Source organism: Carcharodon carcharias, chromosome 5 (genome assembly GCF_017639515.1).
Source record: "Carcharodon carcharias isolate sCarCar2 chromosome 5, sCarCar2.pri, whole genome shotgun sequence".
Classification (NCBI taxonomy): domain Eukaryota; kingdom Metazoa; phylum Chordata; class Chondrichthyes; order Lamniformes; family Lamnidae; genus Carcharodon; species Carcharodon carcharias.
The window spans coordinates 84,437,973-84,455,784 of NC_054471.1; the positions used below are offsets into that span (position 1 = coordinate 84,437,973).

At 39.3% G+C, this 17,812-nt stretch overlaps 1 protein-coding gene across 7 annotated transcripts in view; it reads left to right on the forward strand.

Moving 5' to 3' along the window:
- fam135a (family with sequence similarity 135 member A) overlaps positions 1-17,812 on the forward strand; it is a 259,444-nt gene that overhangs the window by 223,298 nt on the left and 18,334 nt on the right. For all 7 annotated transcript variants that reach the window (XM_041187897.1, XM_041187900.1, XM_041187895.1 and 4 more), the window contains one exon: positions 6,083-6,174. In XM_041187897.1, the coding sequence (XP_041043831.1) occupies positions 6,083-6,174 (92 nt within the window). The remainder of the gene's footprint in view (positions 1-6,082; positions 6,175-17,812) is intronic.

Genomic DNA, 17,812 nt, shown 5'->3' on the forward strand with positions numbered 1-17,812 from the left:
TATCCAATATTTCCCCTTTATCAATTTTAAAGCCTTAAAGTGTCTGAACTACCTCCACTTTCACAATGGCCCTGGCAGCATCTTCTTCCTTGGTAAAGGCAGATGCAAAGCATTAATTTATACCTCAACCATGCCACCTGTCTCCGTGCGTCTCCTTTTGGTCCTTAATTGGTTCCAGTCTTACCACCCTTATACTATTTTTATGTTGCATTATTCAATAAAAAAGTTCCACTTACCCTATTTCCTCCAGTTCCTACATGTCAATTAAGACAGGAACATGTAGAATGATTTTGATTTTTTGTGGGGAGAAACTGACAGATCAGAGAAGAGAAATAAAGATTGCACAAGGAAAAGCAAGGGCAAACTCCCCACAAAAAATCAAAATCATTCTACATGTTCCTGTCTTAATTGACATGTAGGAATTGGAGGAAATAGGGTAAGCGGAACTTTTTTATTGAATAATGATCACATTAAAAAAAATGAACACCCTGGTCGTCAACCATTGAGTTCAGTCTTACTAGGGAGGAGAGGAGAGGCTTGGGCATTGCCAATTGGATCCTTATGAATGCAATCTCCCTGCACAAAGGCCTAGATCAAACACTGAGGGCCGTCACCATGACATTTTCAAACTGCATGGCCCTTGTGTTGACCCCTGAGCAGTGATGAGATCACAGGGTCAGTCTCCTGAGCTGCTGAGTTGGGGAGTGAGAGTGATGAGAGATGGTTCTTAATAAAAACAGAGATTTTCAGACAATTAACGGCTGGCATGGGCATCACTTCCCCAGTTACCTTGTAGATTCTTTTGAGAGCCATGTTAGGTGTGTTTTAAGTGAAGGTAAGCAAAAACATTACCCGTATAAAACCCCTTAACTTTTTGCCAAAAATTTGATTTCAAAAATGGTTACGCAACTATATCTGGCATATCAGGGTGCAGTAGTAAGTTTCTTAGTAAATTCCAAAATTATATTCAAAAGCTTTTAGAAGATGCCATTTGATGCATTTGCACTAAAAAAAACCTTAATTTTAAGAGCCTCCTCAAAGACCTACAAACAGGCACAATTAGCAGAAGCATGCTATGGATTAATCCCTCGCCAATTTATGGCAGAGCCAGCTTGTGGTGTGATGGTTTTTAAACTAGCAAAAAGATCATAGAAACTGGATGTAATTTGTGCTTGAAGTTCCACAATCTTTTGTGCTGCATCAGCTGATTTTGGATGAATTGCACTGAGAGAAAAAACAGCACAGCCTGGTGGAAACTTCAGGCCACTGTGTCTCAAAAGAAGTTAGTGCCATTTCTTGTATTACATGGTATGTTTTTCAGAAGCCATATAAAACTGCTTTCTGCATTAGTACAAAAGGAAGAACTTGTATTGCGTAGAATTACATGAAATATACAGCGCAGAAGCAGTAGACTCAACCATTCCATGCCGGCTTTCCACTTGAGCCTCCTTCTGTCCTCTCTCATTTAATTAGCAGCGTAACTCTCTACTCCCTTCCCCCTCATATGCTTAAGTGCATGCAAACTATTAATCTCAATCCTTGTATGTTCCACATCCCCATCACTCTCAAGATAAAGATCTTTCTTTCTGAATTCTCTTTTTGATTTCTTGACAATCATCTTATCTTGATGGTCTCTAGTTTTGGTCTTCCCTGCAGGCAATACACTATCCATCTACTCTGTCAGAACCTTTCATAATTTCAGAGGTCTTGATTAGATCATTCTTCAGCTTACTCTCTTCGAGAGGAGAGACACTCAACCTGTTCATCTTTACTTGATAGGAGTAATCTTGCACTTCTGAGTTAATCCTTGTAGCACTTTTTTGCACTTCCTGCTGTTCATCTCATTTCTTTTTATAATATGGCAACCATCACTGCATAAAATAATTTCAATGTGGTCTAACCAAGGTTCAAGACAAGTTTAGCATTACTTCTCATTCTGTCCTAATACTTGGTTTGCTTTTGTTATGGTCTTATTAACCTGGTTCACAATTTTTAAGAACTTCCATGTTTGTATCTCAGAAAACTTTGCTCCTTTACCAGATAATATGAGACCTCCTTAATTTTCTTAACCAAAACGTAATACTTGTCCCCTCACTCCTCATGCTCTGACTTTCTTCATTCGTCTATTATGTGGTACTGTTTGAATGATCATATCCAATGTATCACCCTTGTCTACTCTCTGTTACCTATTCAAATAATTCATTGAGGTTGGTCAAGCAAGAATTTCCCTTTTGAAATCCATGCTGACTATTCATCATTGTATTTTTGGTTTCTAGATATTTTTCTCTTTTTTTCCCTTTAGTAGGTATTCTATTATTTTTCCTACTAAAAATAAACTGACTGGTCTATAACTTTCTGTATATGGTTTATTTCCTTAAATATATGTATGACATTAGCTATCCACTAGTTCTCTAGAACCATGCCCTTTTTTTAACAAACTATGAAATATGTTGAATAGTGCCTCTGCTATCTTTACCCTAGATTTTTTTAGAATATACCATTGCAAACAATTCGAATGAGGGGTTTATTTTAATCTGCTTTATTTATTGCCTTTCACAGCCATAGGACATGGCAAGGTGCTTTACATCCAATTAATTATTTCCAAAGTGTAGTCACTATTGTAATGTAGAAAATGAAGCAGCCAATTTCTGCATATCAAGGCCCCATGAATAGCAAAATGAATACAAGTAGCTTTTTTTAATGATGCTGGTTTAAGGATTAATAGTGGCTCAGACGCAAAGGACAACTTTGCTTTTTTTAAAAATAGTATCATAGGATTTTTTTGCATCCATCTGAGAGAACAGAGATCCTCATTCTAATCTTTCAAATAGGAAATGGTGTATGGTGTTTATTTTGGGCAGGGAAGCACAGAGTTCAACAAATATTCAGTGAAACTGTTTTAGATCTCTGCTTAAGATTTTTTTTTTAATTTGTTTATGGGATATGAACATCACTGGCTAGGCCAGCATTTATTGCCCATCCCTAATTGCCCTTGTTAAGTTGGTGGTGAGCTGTCGTCTTGAACCGCTGCACTCCCTGTGGTGTAGGTATACCCACTGTGCTGTTAGGGAGGGAGTTCCAGGATTTTGATGGAAGCGGTCATGGGTTTGGAAAGTGCTGTTGAAGGGGGCTTGGTGAGTTCCTGCAGTGCATCTTGTAGATGTTACACACTGCTGCTACTGTGCGTCGGTGGTGGAGGGAGTGAATGTTTGTGAATGAGGTGGCAATCAAGTGGGCTGCTTTGTCCTGGATGGTGTCAAGTTTCTTGAATGTTGTTGGAGCTGCACTCATCCAGGTCAGTGGAGAGTATTCCATCACACTCCTGTCTTGTGCCTTGTAGGTGGTGAACAGGCTTTGGGGAGTCAGGAGGTGAGTTACTCGCCGCAGGATTCCTAGCCCCTGACCTGCTGTTCTAGCCACAGTATTTATATCGCCAGTCTTTCAGTTTCTGGTCAATGGTAACCTCAGGATGCTCATCATGGGAGATTAAGTGATGGTAATGGCATTGAATGTCAAGGGGCGATGGTTTGATTCTCTCTTGTTTTGGAGATGGTCACTGCCTGGCACTTGTGTGGCACAAATGTTACTTGCCACTTGTTAGTACAAGTCTGGATGTTGTCCAGGTCTTTGCTGCATTTGGACATGGACTGATTCAATATCTGAGGAGTCATGAATGGTGCTGAACATAGTGCAATCATCAGCGAACATTCCCACTTCCGACCTTATGATGGAAGGAAGGTCATTGATGCTGCAACTGAAGACGGTTGGGCCTAGGACATTACCCTGAGGAACTCCCACAGTGATGTCCTGAAGCTGAGATGATTGACCTCCACAACCACAACCTTTGTACTAGGTATGACTCCAACCAGGGGAGGACCCCAACTGGGAGGGGGGGGTCCCAATTCCCATTGAATCCAGTTTTGCTAGGGCTCCTTATTGCCACTCTGTCAAATGCTGCCTTGACGTCAAGGGCACTCACTCTCAGCTCACCTTTGGAGTTCAGCTCTTTTGTCCATGTTTGAACCAAGACTGGGATAAAGTCAGAAGCTGACTGGCCCTGGCGGAACCCAAACTGAGTGTCATTGAGCAGGTTATTATTAAGCAAATGCTGCTTGATAGCATTGCTGATGACCCCTTTCCTCACTTGATTGATGAACGAGAGTAGACTGATGGGGTGGTGATTTGCCAGGTTGAATTTGTCCTGCTTTTTGTGTACAGGACATACCTGGGCAATTTTCCTACTGGTAGTTGCCAGTGTCGTAGCTGTACTGGACCAACTTGGATAGGGGCACGGCAAAGTTCTGGAGCACAAGTCTTCAGTACTATTGCAGGAATATTGTCAGGGCCCATAGCCTTTGCAGTATCCAGTGCCTTCAGTCATTTCTTGATATCACGTGGAGTGAATCAAATTGGGTGAAGACTGGCATCTGTGATGCTGGGGATGTCTGGAAGAGGCATCAAACTACAGTTACCAAGTGTATGCCAGGAATTCACCATGTATCTTATCCAGACACTGGGCCTTCGATAAACATCTTTTGATTTTGCATATCAAAGGGTGAAAGTTGTGTAATGACCTTGGCATCTCAAAAAATTGGCCTTAAGAGTCAACTTACACCTGAATGAGCCAAAATGGGCAAACAAGAGCTTGTGAATTGTGGAAATAGGGTAAATTTAATTTACAGTAGGAAAGGAAAATAGGTAAAAAGTCATACAAAAAATTATAGAGAAAGATAAAATGAGAATGGAAGAATTGAGATGTCCGAGTGAGCAGCATTGGAGTGTTTGTATTTTACTTTAATTTAAACTTGTTTTCTTAGTAACTTATCACATTGAAATTGCAAGAATAAAATTGTTCTTGATGTTTTGAGTTAGTATAAGCAGTAGAATTTTTAACATCACAGCACAGACGCTGAAGATAAAACTGGTAAAACGGAGATGAGGGTTTCCCTGGATCTGTTGGGAAACTGAGGGTTAAAAGTTCGCATGGAATATTGCCTGTTGAAGAGTTTTCTGATGAATTTTTCATTGATTATGCGCTGTCAACATAAACATTTAGATTTCAAAGCTAACATTTTTTCTCTCCCAAAGAATGAATATTTACTGCCATCCTTTTCTGAATAAATTAATTTTAAATGATCAAGAAAGAATGCAACATCCTGGTTTAAAATAGTTAACACATTAGAGAAGCTTTTTACATTGTGGGTCTTTATTTAAACACTTACAAATTTGTGGCAATTGCTGGCCTGCTTTTATACAAAAGCTCAAAACTGCGTATTTCATTGTTGTATAATAATATACTCTTATAGTGGCATACTCATTCTTTACCATTTCAGTATTGTGATTTTTAATCTATTGATCAGTAACCTAGTAACTTGGGTTAAGTTGCTTCTGGCAGAGAAGTTGCCTATTTCTTTCATACAATAACCACATTATAATAAAAGTATTTTACTAATGGACTATTTGTTTCTAAGAATCATTTCTTCCCTCTATAACTTAATCCTTCCCTGCTTTAAGGTTTTCCATGACACCAGGCACCATTACCAAACTGGAAAATGACTAGCCAAAATACATTAAAATCCTTTGCCAGGTCCACTGTAGAGCTGGTAACTTGGAAATGCACAGAAGGTGATCAAATACATCTTAAACCACCTCCAGACATTGTAGCCAAGATTCAGAATTCATGCAAAAAATTTTTGAAAAGCTGGTGTCAATGGAGCAACAATTTGTAATTCTTGCCGGCCTTCAAATTTGTTTAATCTGAACTGGCAAGCAAACAATGGTGCTGAATATTAGGAACCATAGTGAGAACGAATTATATTCAGCAGTTTTTAATAGAACTATGTACAGTGAAGAAAATGGAAAAGCTTCAAGTGTCTGATTTGGCTAATCTTCTATCTTCCTCCATGAACTTGTGTGGAATGCTCAGTTAATATAGTTTAACCTAGGCTGTTAGATCTGCAGATTTCCTAAAGCCACAATGGTAATGTCCACTTATAGCAAACTTCATATTAAGAATGCTTTTAAAAAAAAACCCTTGTCAGTTTAAAACAAAAATGTTCATGTTTTGCTTTCCTGTTTTTAGGTAACAGTGCAGATCTACGTTTGGTGAAAACCTACATTGAACTTGGATTGCCAGGAACCCAAATAGAGTTCCTTATGTCAGAGAGGAATCAGGTAAACTGATTTTCTTTCAAACCTAACACTAGTTGATCTCCCATGGCAATGAATTTTATTAAAAGTTTGAAATTCAGTAGACCAAGGCGTCGGGCACTTGCAACTTGGCTTGCTCATAAGTGAGTTACAGCTTTGACCAGGCTGACAACTTAAACTTTTAAATTTCTAGCTCATTCAACTTACTTAGCTCAACTTTAAGTTACAACTTTCAAATAACTAAGCGTTGTTTCAGTTTACTTAAGTTTTCAATTTAGTGTGAAATGAGAGTTTTGGACCTGATTGGTCACTGGTTTGCTCTTTTGGTTAGCCAATCAGAGTTCAGATTTAGTGGTTGTGTGGTTCTTCTTAACTAATCAGATACCCTAAAGATGGACTTTTTATGTATAATTCACCGAGGATAAATGAGTGGTAATTTAATTAAATTAGATTGTTGAAGTGTTAGAGGACTTCTCAAAGTTAGAGATTTTTAAAAATTTATTACAAAAACCAGGATCCTGGCATGTATATGTGTTTCTGCATCAGGTATAGTATCTCAATCCAGTTATCCAAAAACCATAGTTGTCCGAAAACAAGACATTGCAAATATCAATTTTAATTGTTATTAAATGAGTAAAATAACAAGACAATTTGGCTAGGTGCCACGTTGGCATGGTTTTGCACCCACCAGACTAGTTATTGGATTCACACACTGGTCTTTTCCTGAGCTCCAAGTAGTCTGAGCAACCCTTGACCCAGCTTGGCCTGATCTGCCCAACCTAGCCTGAGTCACTATGTTTCGCGCTAATGGACTTCCCAAGAGCATTCCAGAGTAATTTCCTCACTGGCATTTTAGCCGACACACAATGAAGGTGAACCAGGCCAAGGGTCCTCATTTTGACTTTTAACCAGTAAGATCCATTCCATGCACTGCGCTTGAAATTCTTTGAAATTGCTGATTGATCCGTTCCACGCATACAGGTAGCTTCACTATCATGCCCATACTTTGAATCCAGCAGAGTCAGTCTTGCTTACCTTTTTTCAAATGTTATTTCTTCCCTACAATGCATTCTTTATTCAAAAATAATAAAAAGAATCTTACTCGCTTGATTTGATGTGTCTCCTATTAATTGAATTAAGGTTCCATTTTTTTTTCTCTGAAAACTGGCAAGATTTGAAATCCAGCAGGGACTTGGTCCAGAGGTTGTTGGTTTTGAGACAATGTACCTGTAGTCAATCTCCAGTGGTGGAGCCCACAGAAAGTCGGAACAAAGCAAATTTTCTCATCTTTGATGCTGTGATAGAGATACAGGGAGTTGAAGCTTATGAAATTCTACATCTAATGCACATGTCAGAATAACTGTCACAGAATGATGATACACAAAATCTGGAGGGCTTGGCATATATAACTTTAATATAGTGTTATGATATGGCAGGTAGTATTTGTCGGGCTGGCCAAATCCCAATGGGAAACTTGGTCAGGCTATCACAACAATTTTGCAATTTGTATTTATTAGAAGAAGGTATGTGTATTGAAGCCAGAAGTAAAGATTCCACTGCCACTTTTGTAGATTTTAAATATTAAATTGAAACATTTATTAACAAAAGAAAAGAAAACCTGTACAAAGATTATAGTTACATAGTTAAATACAGTCTTATAACACTTCCCAAAATATTTCTACTTGACTAGACTCGCAAATAAACACCCTTTTACAGGCAACCATCCCTAGAGATTCTTAATCTATAAAACATCCAGTAATATTACTGCAAGGCACCCACTGTTGCTATAGGGGAAGTGTGTCACAAGCTTCTCTCCCCCTATCCCTTGACAATGGAAATCCAAGGCTTGTAACAAAATCTTGCTTTCTGGAGCAAGCTAGCACTTCTCTGGGGTGGCTAGAAGCTGCTACTTCACAACACATTCTTCAAGATCTCACATGGCCACCCACATACAGCTTTCAATCATTACTTAAATATGTTTTTCCTCTTTCACCTTTACCCATTGTTCTTGCATCCCTTTGAAACTCAAACCCTTCCAAATATAAGATCTTTCTTTTTTCCATCTTGTCTTTGCTTTTGGGTCAATAAAAAAATGATATCCCCACTATTTGTTTACCTATGAACTCCTGCAAGATGCTAATGTTTTCCTTTGAAATTCAACCTCTCAGCTTATTTAGAAATGCAAATTTTAGCTCTAACCTATTTACTTGGAACCCACTACTTAACACCTTTAACCTTTGATGATTTAAACCTTGCAGTCCTGACTGTCTTCAGTCTAATTAAATTATACTCCCTCACACACAAACAAAACCTACACATAGCCCCTACGAGCCTGCTTCCACTGTTTTAAAAATTGCTATTTCCTTTAACAATAGTAAATTTCATAAGAATTATGTCTTAGATATCAATCCAGAATATAGCATCCAATTTCTTCTTAAATAATTGTAGGGTTTTCACTTCCAAGATTCCAATCAGGAGTCTGTTTCATGAGTTGATTATCTTGATACAAAAAAGCAAACTTCCTGATAATCTTAAATTTGCCTTTTACTAGTTTAGAACTGTGACCCTTTGTCTCCTTCAATTGCATTTAAAGTAATTTTGGAAACTTATATTTTTAATTGTGTTTAATAATGTTGCATATCCGTAAAAGATCACCTCTTGGACATCACATTTCAAGTCTGATGACCCCAACTTTCCTCATAACTCAGATCTTTAAGACTGAGGAACCTGTCTCATGCACTAAATGTCTCCTTCATCTTTCTGTGGCCAGAAATGCACACAGTACTCAAAGTCTGGTCTCACTGGAGCACTGTACAGTTTAATTACAATTTGTAATCAACTGTTCTGTTTTATAGTGGAACTTTCTATGGACTTCCTTGATTGCTGCTCTGCATTGATTAAGCATTTTTAGCGTTGAGACCATTAAAGCTCCTAAGATTTTTTTTCAGCTTTATCCTTATCTATTACGAATCCATTCATGGAGTTTGTGTTGCCTATTTTTCCATCCTAATTGTGAAAATCGACACTATTTCCATCATCAGTCTGCCCACTTACATATTTTATCCAACTCATTCTGTTGTATCTTAGCTGTCTTCTCCGATTCAACAGCTGCTCTTAATTTGCCATGGGTTTCTGAGTGCAAGTCGCTGATCATAAATTAGAAACAAGTATGTACCCAACAATGATCCATGAGGCACCTCTTTTAGTATATTTCCCACCCAATATTACTAATTATAATAAGTACAGCTTCCTTTACTGCCCTTCTTCAATTTCTTAGACACAGCCAAGATTTACCTTGAATTGTCATAGCTTTAAATTCTTCCTGCACAACCTTGTCAAACGCCTTCTGGAAATCAAAAAAACATGTCGCAGTCCTTAACGCAATCCACTTGGCAAGTCACTTCCTCAAAGTCAAAACAGTCTATTAGATCCCTGTTGTATTGATAATCAAGTTACCCTTGATTTATTTTTGATCGGCCTCCCCTCACTCCCCGGCCTCGCCTCCCTCGCTCCCCGGCCTCGCCTCCCTCCCCAGCCTTGCCTCGCTTCCAACGCTCTTCCCACCGTCTTTTTGCTTGAGGTCCCGGGCCCGGTCTGCTGCTGCTGCTGTTTTCTTGGCTGCTCCCTCTGCTCCTGCTTCACCCATCCTTAACTCTCACTGAGGTCCTGCACTCCATCTAGTGGCAAATGTAAAAAAATATAAAAACAAAAAACTGCGGGTGCTGGAAATCCAAAACAAAAACAGAATTACCTGGAAAAACTCAGCAGGTCTGGCAGCATCGGCGGAGAAGAAAAGAGTTGACGTTTCGAGTCCTCATGACCCTTCCACAGAACTCTATTTAATAAAATGAAACTGGGGGCACGTGCAGCTTTGAAAAAGGGTGCGGCGGTGCTGCTGGAGGGAGAGGTCGAGTGTGTTCATATGGCGGCGCATGGCACTGAGTGTGGATCTCAGAATGCGACGGGAACAGCAGTCTGAGAAATGTTTTATGTCCCGGAGATACCTGTAATCCTGGGTGGGTTCGAAACATGAGGGATGAAGTTTCAGTTGAAATCTACGTGGGGTACATCGGAGACGGAGACAATCACTGAGAAAGGAGATATGGCTGTGAAAGCGGGTTTTAATAAACACCTTGTCAAACACCAGGAGAGAAATGGAAAGCAGTGAAGGTGAACAAGGCAAAAGAGAGATACGGAAATCTTGTCGCAGAGAGGAACATAACTCCTTCAAGGTAGGCATTTCTTGAAGAGGAGTGGCAGTCAATTAAACGCAGAGATAAAAACAAAAAACTGCGTATGCTGAAAATCCAAAACAAAAACAGAATTACCTGGGAAAACTCAGCAGGTCTGGCAGCATCGGTGGAGAAGAAAAGAATTGACGTTTCGAGTCCTCACCAGTTCTGTGGAAGGGTCATGAGGACTCGAAACATTAACTCTTTTCTTCTGCACCGATGCTGCCAGACCTGCTGAGTTTTTCCAGGTAATTCTGTTTTTGTAGAGGCAAATGTTGGTCAGTGCAGATAATTCTGGGACTTCAGCTGATAACTGCACCGACCAACTTCTGCCACTAGATGGAGCCTGGTCCCTCGAAAGGTACTGTGTAGGTATCTGCATGGTAAGTCTTCTGACTAGGCGCTTTACAGCCTTCCAGATTGAATATTGAGTTTAACAATTTTAGATCATGAACTCTCACCTCCATCCCCACCCCCTTTCCAATTCCCCTTTTTTTCCAATAATTTATATAGCTTTCTCTTTTCCCACCTATTTCCATTATTTTTAAATGTATTTCCATCCATTTTGCTTTTATCTAAGTGTATTTTTTATTGGATGCTGTATTATACTACTTTTGTATTTCGTGGTGTATTTTAGTTTGCAAGTTACTTCAGCTAGGAATGCACAGTGCTGCTCATGTCAGTACTTCAACTTGTACCACTTGTACATTGTTTTCCCCAGGTGAGAAATGCCTGAGGAACCTAACGCGAGCTTTAACATTAATTCTAATGGAAGCTATGATTCGCTTAAAGTTGTTTAACTAAAAGTCATGATTTTCAGGAATGCAACCACAGCTTTAAATGAGTACTTACTCTATTGGAGAATAGTTTTCTATAACAGGCTTCACCAATATTTGAAGTTTAAGGTTATAATTTTTGTGAGGAGCAGCTCCTAAGATATCTTACGTTCTATCATGTAAGCACTACAGCCCTGCCACTCCCTATCTCTGTAATCTCCTCAATTTAATTTCCTATCCTTCTACAGGTGGCTCATTACTTCTAAGTTGCTAGTGCACTGACCAGTTGGATACATCTGAAGCATCGCATCACAATATAAGCAAAGAACATCGTAATGTGTTGTACAAAAAGCTATAGTTTAACACATGATCAAAAGTTCTCATTGGGTATTGTTTCTCCCTAGCTTTTCGTTGTCCCAATCCAAATACTGTGCCTGTCTACTTTAATTTTAATCCCAATGCAGGTACCAGTGTATTTTAACTTTTTCATGATTGTTTAATTAAAAGGGTGTTTTCTCTGTGTCAATAATACTTTGATAATTTTAAAAACTTGTTTCATTCTCCTGAGCCACATTAACCATTTTATGAAATGCTATTGACAAGCATGTGTGAAACTCATTTTTCAGAGTATCTTCACCGTGCACTTCCATATGCTAGTTGCCTTGTATGCAACAAATCATATTTACATATACACAAGCATCCCACACATGACATCCAATACAAGCTATTCTTGGGCGTTCTGGTGGCCTTATCAACAGGGTGGGGTATTTAGAGATCGCAAGATTACACGATCCTCCCATTAACTTTAAAGCATTGAAGCATCTAAGAAATTACAGGCCTGCAACACGGTAGACCAGAGATCATAAACCAGAGACTGAGATACCTGTAATCTATAAAACTACATTACTTTCACCTGTATCCAATCTTCGTGTGTGGGTATGAGAGAAAGATTGAGTGGGTAGTATTATGTTAATTCGGAGTAAGTGTGAGAGAATAAATATTTTTGTAACTCTCAAAAACTTGCTGCTGAAATTATTTAATTGGCATTCAAAGGAGTAAGAAAACACACACCTATCCATACAAAACACACTGATCACGGGCAGTAAGAAAAAACATACTTCTGTCTTTTGTCATGAACAGAATGTATCTCCTAGAGAAAGCTATCAATTTCCTAAACTTACCTACGCTTTCCTGCCTACAATGTACATTAATGCCAGATTGATACCTTTTAGTGAATTGTACCCAAGTGATTAATTCCAATCTGCTTAAAATAATTTCAGAAACTTTCACTTGGTGTAATTTTTCTCTTTCTATCTTATACCCTTAAATTCCTCTAATTCGGCTTTACAATTTAATCTCATTCATGAGCCCTAGAGGAATTTTACTGTCCAATACAGTATTATCATAATATATTTAAAACATTGGTCAAACATTCCCACTTAGAACAAGTTTTAAATCATTTTGTTTGTTTAATTTTAAGTAACCAAACTTCTCCTTGGACCTTTTTATTTCCCAAAGTAATCCACAATATTGCATCTGAGTTCACTTTATCATTTCCAGATGATCCCATAGATCAGCATTGTTGAAGCACCAGGGCTTGTCAGTATTTCATTTCATTTTCCCCAAAACTTACTTCCTTGATGCACAGGGACCACCTAATGTTTCATTACCCACTGTACTCTTCTCTTTTAACGAAAATTTGGTTTTTTTCTCCCCCATAAATTTCAGTTAAGCTTTCCCGTCTCAAGTGCTCAAAACAACAACTGGCATCAGTTTATATCATCATTCCCAATTTCAGAAAAATAATGATGCCCAGGCTTAGCGGTTTTACATTAGAGACAGAAGTGATTGCAATTAATTCTTGGAGACAACTTCTATATCTGCCCCACTTGAGTACCTTGCCTTGGAGGATAACAAATGACCCTGAATGGTTTAAGTCCGAGCCTCTGTAAGGCAAAAACATAGTTTAAATCATCACTGATTTGATGTTTGCCGATGTCTGCAGATAAATTCCTAAATTATTAAAACTGCTGGATTTCTTGCTGCACTATGAACATTCTTGCAGTCCTGCAAATCCCCCTGTTTATAAGATAAGAAAACATCGAATCTGTTTAGACTCTACTTGAGAGCCCAAGAAGTTAATTTTTCAATTTATAATTTCCTTCTATCCTGTGGGGAAATAGCCACTTAAGTGACTGTAACTTGTAAGTCAATCTTAGTAACAAAGAAATCTATGAGCTCCTCATGTTGATGGAGGTAAGGGTGGAGGAATTAAGGAGAGGGGATTAAGAAGATCATTTACAGCTTCCGGGAAGAACACCTATATTTTATTACTTATATTGTAATTTTTTAAAAGGGCAAAAATCTATTCAGTTAAAATCGGAACATCCAATCAGTTATCAGTTCTGAAACATCAAGACTCTGAGCTGGTACTCTCCCAGGATCAGAACCACGACTGAAATCGAAACAAAGAATTTGGATCTGTTCTTTTCTGGAAAATCCCAACGACCTACCAGTTGATGCATGTTGATTTTGGTTCAATCTGTTGGAAAAAGTGCATTGATAGGATCAGAGACTTTATTTTGGTCAATCTTTACTTGAATCTAACATCCAAGAATCTGTCACCAAAGAATAGTGTATCTTGAAGAAATCTCTTAGAAATTTGATAGATTTTCTCAGCTTCATAACCCTACCAATTTGAGAGTTGGAACATAAAGCACATCTGGGACAATGACCGCAGGTGTTTAAACCCAAGAAATGCATGGAAAGTGGTTAATCGGTGTTTTCGGTGTGATTCCCAATATCATTAGGTGATGAACTTCCCACAGTGAAAGAATTGCATTTTTGCAGTGACCCAAGAGATGGACTGTTCCGAGACTGAAAATGATGGTGGTGACTGCCATAACAGAATTGTATTGGTCACTGAAAGTTTGAATCCATGATGAGTATCTTGATGGTCGACTCTTTCAACTGTACAGTTCTGGACAGTGGCTACACTTCTACAGTGTGTGGCATGGACTGGCTTAACTGCTATCTGGGGTGCCTCGATGAGGCAGAGCAGCGGAAGATGAAGAAATATGAAAGCTCCTGCTGCTTCAGGTTCGGAGATGATACATTAACATCCTCCAAAAGGGTGGTCTGTTTATCAGTACTGATATGGTTTCTAGTGAGATACCACTGCTATTAAGTCGACCTGCAATGGAAAGTTCAGATGACGCTCGACATGAAGAATGATAGAGCAGTCATGTTCAAAACAATGTGGATCTACATTTTACTTGGTCAGGCCATTACTGCCTGCCATTAAGGAAACCAGAAATTTCTCATCAACAATTTCATAAAGTTTTGTTAATTACTGGGAATAAAAATTTGGTGGACAAAGAAGATCATTTGGAAGTTACATAGACAGATTGCACATCTGGCACCACAGAAACTAAAGTCTCTGCTTCAAGATGTGGGCATGGTAGATGAAGGATGCGATGACCTTATTGAACAAATCACTGCTCAGTGTGAAATTTGTCTTAAATATCACAAGACATCACAGTGCCCTGTTGTGAGCTTGCCACTAGCCAGGGAGTTTAACAATGCAGTGGCAATGTGCTTAAAAGTTTGGGGCAAGAATGGTTTTTTTTTTATCAAACTTCATAGATATGGCAACCAGATTTAGCGTATCCGCTGTAATACATAGTAAAGGCTAAAAGACCATTTTCGATAAGGCCATGGAGAAATGGGTAGGAACAGGATTAGGAACACCAACGAAGTTCCTGACAGAGAATGGTGAGGAATTCGCCAATGAATTTTGAGATGTGCAAAAATTTGATCATAGTTATGCACACTGCAGCTGAGAGCCTGTTTAGTAATGGTCTTTGTGAGAGAAACCATGTGGTAATATTATTCATTCATGGGACGTGGGCTTTGCTGGCTGGGCCAGCATTTATTGCCCATCCCTAATTGCCCTTGAGAAGGTAGATGACATGTGTCGTGACTCACTGGGGATAGTGTGCTGTAGTATCAAGCCCCACTGCGCAGACCACCAAATTGCTCCAATTCTACCTGTTTAATTTAGGTTAAAAGAATATGAGCACCAGGTTTGTAAACTTAACAAGTAAATAACTGTTTATTAAACAAATTGTCCATAACCAGTGGCAAAAGAAAGAAATATGAACTTCTAACTTTTAACTCTATAACCTAAACTCTACCCTTTCTTAAACCCCTATACACATATGCACATACATATGTGTGCGACACACAAAATGTGGATTTTAAGGGTGAGATAAAACAGTCAATAGCACCAATCCGGAGTTCAGGATTAGATGGGTTGACTTTGATTGCTTTCTTCCAAAGTCCTTGCAGGTTGTTGTGGCTGACACGAGGTGGTCTTCCAGCACTTGCAGTCTGTGGTTCTCTGATTGAAACTTGCTTTTAATGCCTCTACTGGTGATTTTTTCCCCCTTTTCCTCCTGACAGGGGCTTCTCAAAGAAAGGATACACGCATGGCCATCTGGCTACAATGGCAGGATTACTGGAGTCTTATAAAACACAGGAGAGAGAGGTTTCAGGTCTTTCCTGTTTTCAGGCTAGGAGCATATCTACTGCACTATCCTCACACAAAACCTGGTTACTTGGTCAGGAACCAATCAAAATGATGTCGCTAGGCAACTCCCTCATAAACCAGGTCTCCTTTCCAGCACCATTCTGTACAACCTGGCACACACTGTTCTAGGAGATAGCACCATTGTAGATTTTCTTCCTCCTGCTGCAGTGAGCATCTATTTTAAACTGCAGCCATGGTAGTTTTTAAAGCCACGGTCCAATCTTAAAGCCACAGTCCAAGAAAAATAAAAATATGTTCTTTACACATGTTACATAAAATATTGGCTGATCAACCAGATTGCAAATTGCAAACAGCGCTGGCATGGGCGGTGCACACAAAGAACTCTGCAAATGATTGAGGGTTACAGTCTGTACCAGTTGGCATATGGAAGAAATCTGAAGTTGCCTTCCGTGTTATCAGATGCTCCCCCTGCACTAGAAGGGACTAGCGTTAGCTCCACTTTTTCTGCTCATCTGATTTATTTGCACATAGACAGAAAAGCTTTCATTAAAGCTGAGGTTTCAGAGAAAATTTGGAAAGCCCTACCGCATCATAAAAGACCATCAGGAATATAGTTTAGACAAGGAGACATGGTATATTACAAAAGGGAAGGCTGGAAAGAGTGGAAAGGAGCTGGCAAGGTAATAGAGAGTGATGGGAAAGTAGTAATTGTGCAACATGGCAATCAAACTGTTAGGGTATATTCAGCGAGCTCAATTACAGGCTCTGAACAGGACACAGAAAGCAATGAGGCACCATGCGCTTCACACGTGTGCGCACACATATCTGCACACGCGTACACAGACACCAGTTATGAGGAGCAGGCTATGACAGATGCAGGGTCGACTGACGACGAACAAAATAACACTGAGGTACAGGATAACTCTATTCATCCAAAAGGGCAACAACCCAAAGTAGGAACAAAGTGCAGGATGAAGAACAGGAGATGAGATTCATGCATTGGCAAACCAAGGGAAAGATATGGAAACCCAGAAAGTGCTGACAGTGGACCAGAAAGTGACCATGACGCCAGAAAAAAAATGCAGACTTGCGAACAGGGTCCTGATCGCATGGGCGAAAGATCATAAAGTAGTAGTTCTGAAAGAGAGAGCAATGTGAGTAGCTTAACAAGAACAGGGATTAAAGAGCAAGCGAGGAGTGTCAATATAAGTAGAAGTCCTTATTACCGAAAGATTTTAGTAGCTGCTAATACATTGGAAAATAGGCTGATAAAGGAAGCCAAACAGGACTAACTTGAGGTATATACACCTGAATTACCTGACAGGGGACAGCCAGCCCGATCTCTCAGGTGGATCTGTACAGAAAAGGTACTCTGTGATGGCATGTACATGGCTAAAGTGAGATTAGTAGCGTGAGGCTTTGAAGAGAGTCATGGAGATCAGGATGTCAGGCAGCATCGGCGGAGAAGCAAAGAGTTGACGTTTCGAGTCCTCATGACCCTACCAAAGAACTGAGTGAATATAAGGAGAGGGGTGAAATATAAGCTGGTTTAAGGTAATGGTGGTGGTGGCGGGGTGGGTGGGTGGTGGAGAAGTTTGGTGGGGGGGTGATGGTGTGGTTGTAGGGACAAGCAAGCAGTGATAGGAGCAGATAATCAAAAGATGTCACAGACAAAAGAACACAGAGGTGTTGAAGGTGGTGAATATTATCTAAACGAATGTGCCAATTAAAAATGGTTATTACATATTGGAACTGAGTACTATGGTGGAACATGCCACAGTTGAGGAAGTTCTGAAAGCAAATGAAACATTAAAGAAATTAAATTCAGAAAGATGCACACTCAAGTTTCCATCCTTGAGTGGACCAGACAATATAAGGTTGCTCATTTTTAGTGATGCCTCACATGCTAATCTTCCAGATGGGCACTCTAGCACAACAAGGTTTATCATATTCTTGGTAGGAAAGAATGGTAAATGTCACCCGCTGGCCTGGGAGGCAAAGTAAATAAAAAGAGTAGTAAAAAACACCTTAGCTGCTGAAACACTGGCATTAATAAAAGCAATAAATATGGGAATCTACTTATCAAATATACTGACAGGAAT